The sequence below is a fragment of the Chrysochloris asiatica genome, unplaced genomic scaffold (assembly GCF_000296735.1).
Source record: "Chrysochloris asiatica unplaced genomic scaffold, ChrAsi1.0 scaffold00067, whole genome shotgun sequence".
Lineage (NCBI taxonomy): Eukaryota > Metazoa > Chordata > Mammalia > Afrosoricida > Chrysochloridae > Chrysochloris > Chrysochloris asiatica.
This window is the reverse complement of record NW_006408585.1, coordinates 10029843-10039972: the sequence shown is the minus strand read 5'-3', so window position 1 is coordinate 10039972 and position 10130 is coordinate 10029843. Positions and strand designations below refer to the sequence as shown.

At 38.9% G+C, this 10130-nt stretch overlaps 1 protein-coding gene across 1 annotated transcript in view; it reads right to left on the bottom strand.

Moving 5' to 3' along the window:
- Positions 1-7559, bottom strand: part of LOC102828422 (chromosome unknown open reading frame, human C14orf37) — a 174900-nt gene extending 167341 nt beyond the window's left edge. Inside the window, 2 exon segments of the mRNA XM_006864606.1 lie at positions 6142-7531; positions 7533-7559. Coding sequence (XP_006864668.1) covers positions 6142-7531; positions 7533-7535 — 1393 coding nt within the window. The 5' untranslated portion in view covers positions 7536-7559.
- Positions 7560-10130: the final 2571 nt, after the last annotated feature.

Here is a 10130-nt window from a genome sequence, read left to right as displayed (position 1 = left end):
GAATTGCTGACCGTGAGATTAGCAGCCAGATTCGTAAACACTATGCTCCAGAGCTCCTTGGTTTAAAATAGTGTTTGCAATTTGTTTACTTTTCTAATAGAAGCAATTGCTTTTCTTGGTAGCTACCTAGTTTAGACTCTTTTATACTTGTGAATTTAAGAGTATTTTGGGGGGTTTTTTGCATTTGATAGAATGATATACCTAATTACAGGACAATGTGAGTTTGAACAAGGTTTTTACATGTGCTTCACATTTGCACCTTGAACCTTTTTTTTTTTTTTCTTTCCCTATCTCCAGTAGATTGCAAATCAGAGCCTGGTTGTTGTCCTCCAGCACCTAAGACAGTGCTCTGTCAGCCACAGAATGATGCTACGTCGTCTTATCATTGAAAGCAGTGTTGGCTTCCTATTTGAAAACCTATCAAACACTTCTAAGAACAAATACATAACTACTGTTGTTGATCTTAATCATTCACATTCTTTAGAACTCTTGGGGACAAAATAATTAAAGTGGAAGATATCGCTTTACTGTTCATCTCTTAACACAGAACACTGAGAAGTTGTTTGATTAATGTGGACAAGGCAGACAGCCAAATTAGAGAATCCCCAGGCTGAATGGTTCTGTGTCTTCACTTACTCATCCATCAAACACAAACTCAATTGAGCACCTACTAAGTGCCAGGTATTTGCTATGTGCTGGGAATAAAAAGATGATTCCTATTCAAAGACTATAGCTAGTGAAGAGATTATAAATGAGTAAGGAGAACATACAACAATCAAAATTATCAGAAAATTACCAAATTCATTCTAATTTTTTAGGTTATATAAATAAAAAGCTCTAGTATAAATTCAAGAGGCCCAGGGTGATACAAGCAGTTAAGCACTGGTTACTAGCCAAAAGGTTGAGGGTTTGAATCCAACCAGAGGGGTCTCAGAAGAAAGACCTGGCTATCTACTTCCAATTATCAAAACCATTGAAAACTCTCAAGTGCACACCTCCTGTGAAACACCTGGAGAGGGTATAAGTCGGAATCGACTCAACAGCAACTGAGAGAGTTTTTGTTTACTTGCTTGTTTACTACGTAAGAATTATAGATTCCGATTGGAAAAGGCTGTGTGCCTGCAGGCAGGAGGCCAGCTTGCAAAGTGTGTCCTTTAGACATTTAAATGAATATGTATTTTGATTACTATGTTTTGTATGTGTACATCAAAAGAAAAAAGGGAAGAATACAGATAGTACATGGAGAGGATTGAAATCAGTGCAATGAAACAAAATAGGATCTACTGAATATAGAACTGACCATCTGCCCTGTAAACTTTCACTCAATTCACAATAAAAACTTAAAGAAATAAAAAGATTTTAAAACATATATATTATATATCAATAACTGTATTCCCACATTCTTTGGCAATATGTGAAGGCACAACAAAACAATATTAAAATTAAATAAGTGCTGATATACTGATGATGCTAATAATAAAAAAGAATTATAGATTTCATTGCTCAGTGAAGAGTCTTGGATCACCTAATGAGCCAAGAATTAGCTTAAGGTACTAAAGAAAATCAAAGTAACTTTCTTACTCAGTCATATCTAATATCTCCCTGGTCATGTGGACTCAACTTTTAATGTCATTTTAAAACCAAATTTTCTAGCCCTTGGTCAACCTTCAGGTCTGGAACTGAATTCACCCTCATTGCTCAATTTTCAGCCAAGCAGTAGATAGGTATATAGAGGGGACAGCAACACTAATAAGGTATAAGCACCACAGAACAATCAGCAATTCAAGATGACAAGGGCAGCATTTAAATAAGGACAAAATTCAGAAGGGTTAGAAAAGGAGGAGTAGTGACAAGAATCACAGGAAGGAAGTGATGTTACATTCAGGGGATTACAATCATTGAGATGAAATGAAATACATGATTTGTTGAATGTACAACTGATGAGCTGCTCTACAAACCTTCACCCAATTCACAATACGAACTCAAAATTTAAAAAAAAAAAAAACTTTGTCAATCAAAAAATATCTATGAAAACTTATAGTAAACTAGGTCTTTCAAAACTGAATTGGACCTGTAACAAAATCAATCTGTCCTTTATCATTTTAATTTAATCTTAACAACACTTCAAAATGCATTACTAATTTGATTACTAAATAAACGAATTACGAAAATGTATTCATTAATTGGGCTACTTAGGTAAGTAACAAATTGCATCTATTCCAAAACAGTTTCAAGGAACACATGCACATTACATAAAGCCTCTCTTTCTCATGCCGGGATCTGGGCTACTACACCTCCTAAAAGAAAAACACGATTCCACAGTAACAAATATAAGGCTTGCCAGTTTGCAAAATTCAGACATAAAGTAGAAAGTGTAGAATCAAGATAGCAGATGATTTACCCTTACTGGTTTGTTTGGGGTTTTTTTTCCCCTTTGTTTCTAAATAAAATTCTTCACAAGAAAACAAAGTTGGAGAATCCATATGTTAATATTATGATATACATATATAACTATAACCATTTTTGTATGATATATCCAGAATGTATTTCTTTATAACAGTGTGTGAATAAGTATTTTACATTGTTTTCATATCATGTAAAATACAGTCTTTCACCTTTTTTAGTATGTTTATACATTTTTATAATAAAATATTGGAAAAAATTGTTCTGTAACAGGGTTTCTCAACCTCAGCACTGTAGACTTTGTTGGGGGGTTGGGACAGGGGTGGGGAAATCCTATTCATTACAGTATTTTTAGCAGCATCTCTAAGTTATGACAATCAAAAATGTTGCCAGGCATTGTGAAATGTCCCCTGAAAGACAAAAATGTCCCCAGTTATGAATCACGGATCTGTACACAAGATGTAACGGGTTAGGGTTCTGTGTCAATTCGCCTAGGCCATGATTTCCAGAGGTTTCACAGTTGAGATGTGTTTATTCCTATGGTGATGAAAGTTAGCTCTATGATGAGTGGCTATGAGCAGGCAGTCAAGTGAAGGGATGATTCTTTGGTGATGTGGCCTGCTCCCGATATTAATGTATAATGGACACATGGAAGGGTCTTTCTCTCTTCTGCTGGGGACCTGGGACTCTGCAATTGTGAGTCATTTCCTTGATAATAAACTTACATATACATCTATATGTATGTATATATATGTGTGTGTATATATATTAAGTGTCCTCAAGTTGGTTTCAACTCATATCAACTCTGTATAGGGTTTTCAAGGAGTCACCTTGCAGGTCAGTGCTTTATCCTCTAGCACTACACCAGGACTCTCTCTGTCTCTCTCTCTCTGTCTCTCTCTATATATATATAGATATATAGATATACAGATGGATAGTTAGATAGATATAGACATAGACATAGACATAGATATAGTACTGGTGTGGCACTGTGGGTTAATGTGCCAGACTGCAAAGCCATTGGAACTGCAAGATCGGCCGTTCAAATTCACCAGCTGCTCCTTGGAAACCCTATACAGGGTTGCTATGGGTTGGAACCAACTCAATGGCACATAAAAACAACAACATATATGTATATATACACACATGCTTTTCTACAAAACCCAGCCTAAGACATGTAGTACTGAGAGTGGGGTTCTAGAGAAACAAAATCATAAGGATGAGTTTTCTGAATAGGTACTCAAGTCTGACTAATTTTAAAGGCACTGATATAGGGTAGAGGCATGTCTGACCTCCACTTCATAGAAATCATCCTTGGGCTGATACTGAATTTGGTTCTCCTTCCCTCTTGTGGAGTCAGAGGAAGTCAGACATGGTCCCCACTTGGTTTAAACAGTTGGTGTTGTGAGCAGGGTTCATTGCAATGGCTCCAGACCTATGAAATTGTGAGGGGTTTTTTGGAGACTGAACAAAAGGGCATGGGATAAAATATTTCAGTGGAGTGGAGAGTGGCAGCTTCTGGAGTTGCCTGGATCTAAAGACACAATGACTAAAAAGGATGGTTGATACCAGGCCTGGGACTACTGGAATCCACCCTGCCAGAGTCCCAAGGCCATATGCATATGAATGGGGTTAGTCCAAGGGAGAAGAAAAGATTGAACTTGAGTGTTGTAAAAGGTTTATATGTTTGACTGCCTTATGAATATTGGTTTCTCTTATTATTGTAATATATATATGTGTGTGTATATATATATATGATAGGAATATTAGGAATTATGATTACAGAGGACTTGTAAGCCAACTTCAGCCTATACTTGATTGGATTTGCTAAAAGGGAACTTAGAATTTGACCTGAAAAAAATAGACTTTTTACTTTAAGCCTTTTTAAAGTATGGGGCTTTAGGTAGAATCTTGGACCCCATCAAGAACCTTCAGAGTTGGGACATTTGCATTTGAAAAGTCATGAAGACCATCCCAGAACTAATGGGAAAACAACAGATTCAAGCAGAGAAACAAAGCATACAGGTTGGTGTTTATGAGATTTAGAGGCATCAAGATAAGGAGATGGCCCATATGAGAAAACTCCTCTCTAGGACTGAAAGTTAAAGGGAACAGGCAAACTGGTGACCACCTGGGTCTACATGTGAGTGGAACTAGGGGAAATGCAGCAATGAAGACATGGGCTGAGTTTGGACATGTTCTGATGGCACCCACTGACCTTCAGATACGAGGAGCAGGAAGGCTGGCTGGTCTAGTTTAGGGAGTTGTGTGAACCCCTAAGCCCACGGGGGCTGGGGCTGAGAGTGAGGGTGCCAGCTGATCTGAAGTGCAGGAGGTGTGTGTGAACTCCCAAACTTGCAGCTGGTACCCATTTGACCTAGTTTGTATGACTAGCATTGAGCTGGCCAGAACCTGAGAAGATGATGATAAAGATGTTTGATACTGTGAACAAGTGTCAAACGCTACAGTTTGTTGGAGTGGACTTTTGTTTATGGATGCAGTTGCTCAGAATTCCAATCTGAATGAAAGATTCTTCATATCAAGGAACATGCTTGTCACTTCAATGTACTGGCTTGACAGGGATGGACAATTTACATATTAGCTCTCAAAAATGGGGGGGGGGGAGGCTATAAAGGTATGAAGTGGATGACTTAGAAGCTTTCATGGATGTGCTTAGTTTTAGAATGAGTGGTCAAGGGAGAACACCCACTGATTAGTTTTCCTAATTTCCAAAGGGGTCTAGTGAAAGGAGGTGTGGGATGGTGCAGATAGGATTTTATGATTTCAATTGTGATTAACAGTTAATCGTGGTTACGAATTGGGCTGCGAACCTCAAGGTCAGCAGTTCAAAACTACCAGCTGTTCTGCGGGAGAAAGATGAGGCTTTCTGCTCCCGTAAAAATTTACAGCCTTGGAAACCCTGTACAGGGTCGCTATGAGTTGAAACCAACTCCACTGCACATAACAACAACAACAAATATATATATGTATATATATATATTTGTGTGTGTGTGTGTGTATATACATCAAATATTTTTGCTCTGTTGATTTGTGACATTTAAGATGAAAATAGAGCCAGTGCACTTTAAGTTGTATGTATTTTAGTTTTATCATGTTAGGCACAAGTATGGCATTACAATTTTCTTTATCTGGAGGTTATACATATTGTTTATAGGTTTCAAGTTGACAAGGGTAGACTGTACTGGTTAGGGTTCTGTCTCAGTTCAACTAGGCCAGGATTTCCAAAGGTTTGGCATTGAGATATGCTTATTTCCGTGGTGATGAAACCTAATACAATTCCCATGGTGATAAAACTAATACAAAACTTAAGCTGCTCTATGATGAGCAGCTATGAGCAGCCAATCAATTGAAGGGATGCTTCCTTGGGGGTGTGACCTACACCCAATATAATGGGCACACAGGAGGGACCCTCTCTCTTTTCTGCTGGGGACCTGGGACTCTGTAATCATAAGCCATTTCTTTGATAAAAACTTATATATGTGTGTGTGTTTCACAGGTTCTGCTTCTGTAGAAAATCCAGTCTAAGGCACAAGGGTATATTTAAGTGCAATCTTTACATAAAATAAGTATTTTATTTGTGTGCTTTTACTTTTCATTAAAATCTAGGGCTCATTTCTTTAACTGTCACTTAAAATAAAAACTAAAATCAACTGAAACATTCTATATTTCTCTTATTTATCACGTTTCTTCTTTTTTTCTGTTTTTGTTTTTGTTTACCTTTAAATGTGTTTTCCAGTGGTTGATATGCATCAGATTCATATCCTGAGATGGAAACAGTTGTCTGTAAGGAAAACACAGCATCCTTTTCTGTGGTAGACTCCACGAAGCCTGCTGTATTCTGGACGAGATTTACAACCGAAACTTTCACATCTTCCATGGGACTTGTGGGAGTAAAGGAACTCTGATCCATCAAGGCAGCTGATCTCTCAGCTCCTGGTGCTATTAGCAGGGGCGTCCCAGTGTGTGCTTCACCTTCAGGCAGGCCCCAGGTCATATCTGCAGCCCCTGTCAAAGGCTCAACCCCTTCCATACTGTCAGGGGTGACTTGAACTGTCTGAAATGTTTCCATTCTCATCTGAGTCTCTGTGTTGTCTCCATGGTTTGGGGTCCTTATCTGGCTTACACGCTCTAATTTGGTGTCGTCCCATTCATCACTTAACACAGAGGCAGTTGGAACAGCTGTGCTGATGCTGGCTGTGAGGCCAGGGAATCCAGGGAGGCTGTCAGTTTCTGGCTCAACACTGAAAGCAACCTCAGAGGCTGCAACCAAGTGCTTGGTGGCAGTAGCATGGGTTTTATCAGCTGTTGTCTGTGGAGATTTCTCTCGATCAGGTGTCAGGTTTTCAGGCTCAGTGCTGGCTGTGGGTTCAGAACCCGGAAGAGAGGTTGCCCTATGCTCTGTGGCTGCTTCAAAGTTTTTAATCCTCAGATTGGTGGTTAGTGTTTCTTTAGTATTTACATGGGATGAAGTTGAGTAGCCCACACTAACTTCTTCCTGACTTTCAGATGCAAATAATAGACCATCCAAATGCTTCAGAAAACCTTGTGTTGCTTCTGTGGTCACTTCTACAGTGGGCAGAATGTTGGTACTGCTAAAGTGGTCTTCCTTCTCCTCAGTGTTGAGAGGAGCAGTTACAGCAACTGCAGTGGCTAACCTGGCCTTAGAAAGACAGCTTTCAGGGGATGTTCTCTCTGGCTGGCTGGGACCAAACAGTTCCTCCTCACTTGTGGGGACCACTGACTTGGTAGGAATGTAATCACCAGGGCCAATAGGCTCTGTGAGCCTGCCTCCTGCAGCATGGGTTCCTTCAGTAACAGGGGACACTTCATTTAGTGATGTTCCTGAGGGGTCTTCTGACACTGACACTGAATCTTCAGAGACCACCAACTGAGGCATTTGACCAGAAGTTCTGGACTTATTTTCTAGGTCTTTTATTCCTGTCCTCTCATCAGACTGCCTTCTTTCTGCATGAATATGTGCTATCTCCCTCCTTTCCATCTTGGGGAAGGCTAGACATTGTGGGTGGAAATTGAGAACCAGGAGGCTACAGAAAGCCAGACAAATGTATAATATAATTGGTCTGCTCATAGCGGAAGAGAAATACGTCCATAGATTGGCAGAGTTGACAGTTCCAATAATTGAGGCCTGCAGAAAAATAAAACACATCAATGTCACATATACATTTTTTTTTTTTTTTTTTAATCCAAACAGTTGGCATGAAGTCATTTCCTACTCATAACAATCCAACAGGACAGAGTTGTCCTCGAGGGTTTCCAAGGCTGTAATTTTATGGGAGTATACTGCCACATCTTTCTCCCTTGAAGCTGACAGTGGTTTCAAACCACCAACTTTGCAGCTAGCAAATGAGTGCTTGACCATTGTGTCACCAGGGTTCCTTTTGTGGTTTTTTTGGGGTTTTTTTTATAAATCCCTTTAAATTAAACCACAAGTAAAATAATCTCCTTGAAACTGCATGCTGAGAGGTTGTAGGTAAGAGAGGCTGCTCTATTTCTTCATACCTCTGAGACATGCATAACCTAATTCACTTTTCCCAGCTGAATATCGCAGCTGATTTCACTTGAAGCTCCCTAGACAAGGATACACACAGTACAAGTACTAAGTTCAACATTTTTCTTAACATACCTACTTGAAATAAACTACCCTGGAAGTCACATTTGCTATAAATTCTAAGTTCTTCCATTAATGATTGTATAGTCAAAAGACTATAGACTAATAAAATATTCAGGATACAGAAAGTAAATCTCACGTTCATTCAAAAAAACCTCAACTCTGTTTTAAACCTTATGAACTATCATTGTAAGTTTCCAAATACCAGTTACATTCAGGAGAATTAGAAAGTATCTAAGTATATTGCTATTAAAATTTGCCTTTAAAATGTGTAAGTCCTTTCTAATTCTTTGCAACAACTATAAAAATTGTAGGTTGAACTTTTATGTTTCAAAACTTAAGAATTAGGAAAGTTAGAAAAATTAAGCAATGTGATTAACTGCACTTATGAGAAAAGAAAAAGAAAAACTCTTTTTGAAAGAACCAAATCTGTGTTTACTGGATAAACATAATTGTAAGATTACAGCTTTTTTTTTTTTAAGCTGTTTCTTTAGTTGTTTTTAGCACTCACACTCATTATAAATACATTTGAGTTTAAATTCTAAAGCATTTGGGTTGTAGAAAGCTACAGTGTTACAGCAGGAGCCCCAACTCCATTGTGAGACTTGACATAGGTCAGATGCCATTTCAGTTCTTTGTTTCTTCCTCAAAGCTTGCAGATCATGAAATCAGCATGTGGTTATGCTTAGACAAGTTACAGGGCAAGCCCACGGAAAGACAATTTGCCCTCAGAAAGAGTAGAGCTGAAAGTAGATTAACTCAGTAGGCAGAAAGTACTCACACAAAGAACCAGGGAATTTGTCTGGGTAATTACCAAAAGTAGCCAAACAGACAAATGTTGTTTAGTTCTAGCTAAAGGTTGAGTGCCCTACGATTGTCTTGTAGCCAATCTTAGGGTCACATAATCATGAATCATATCCCCACCAGTAGGTAGGTGGTGGAAATCCCGGCACCAATCCTGTAATTTATCTTACTCAAGGTCCTTATCCTAATTCTGTAGTCGTGTCTATAACAATGATGGACTGGCCTGCCACCAATCATGCTCCTGTGGTCATTTCCTTTGTTCTCTATTGTAAATACTAAACGCTGAGATGGTTAAGGTTGTCTGTCAAGTAAACTGGGCAAGGATTCTCTGGTTTGGCAATTATGTAATCATACAATATGGCGATTATGTAATGATCTGATCATCCCCCATGATGGGGTCTGATGTGGTGTAAAAAGATTAGGATGGGATACAACATAATCTTGTTACAGCCCTGATCTGATGAAAAGGAAGTCTCTTCAAGGGTGTGGTCAGCTTCATATACGTATGGACATTTTGACAAAGCTCTCAAGCTTTTTGTTCACTCTGGATCCTACATCTGGCTCTCATCATCTGACCTCCAGTTCTTAGGACTTGAGCTAACAGTCTGCTGTATTATCTGCCAACCTTGGCATTTGTTACACTCTGCAGCCGATGAACCAGAAACCAGCTGTCTGACCTGCCAGCTCTGTGAGTCAGGAAAATCCTGACATCTGACTCAAGGACTTGGGGCTGGCCAGTCTCTCTACAACCCTGTAAGCCATTTCTTTTTGATCTATATCTTTAAACTGACAGATGAGTGGTGAATATATAAATATATACATACATTGTTGGTGTTGTAAAGTGCCATAGAGTCGGTTGCAACTCATAGCAACCCAAGGAGCAGCTGGTGACTTTGAACCACCAATCTTGCAATTCAAAGCCACCTTGTGGTCCAGTACTGATCTTACAGTGCCACACCAGCACCGTGTATATGTGTATACATTATATTATATATACATATGTGTATATATATATATTATATATATATATACATATGTGTGTGGGCATATATAATCTTTATAACTATTATTGTTGTCTGGTGTCGTTGAGTCGGTTCCAACTCATAGCAACCCTGTATACCTCTTCCAAAGATCAACTGGTGACTGCTAACCACTGATCTTGCTATAGAAAGTGACCATGAGGTCAAGTGCTTATCCCATGGTGCTGCACTTATCTGTTAACTGAAAGGTCAGTATTTCAAACCCACCAACCTCTGCATGATAGAAAGACGTG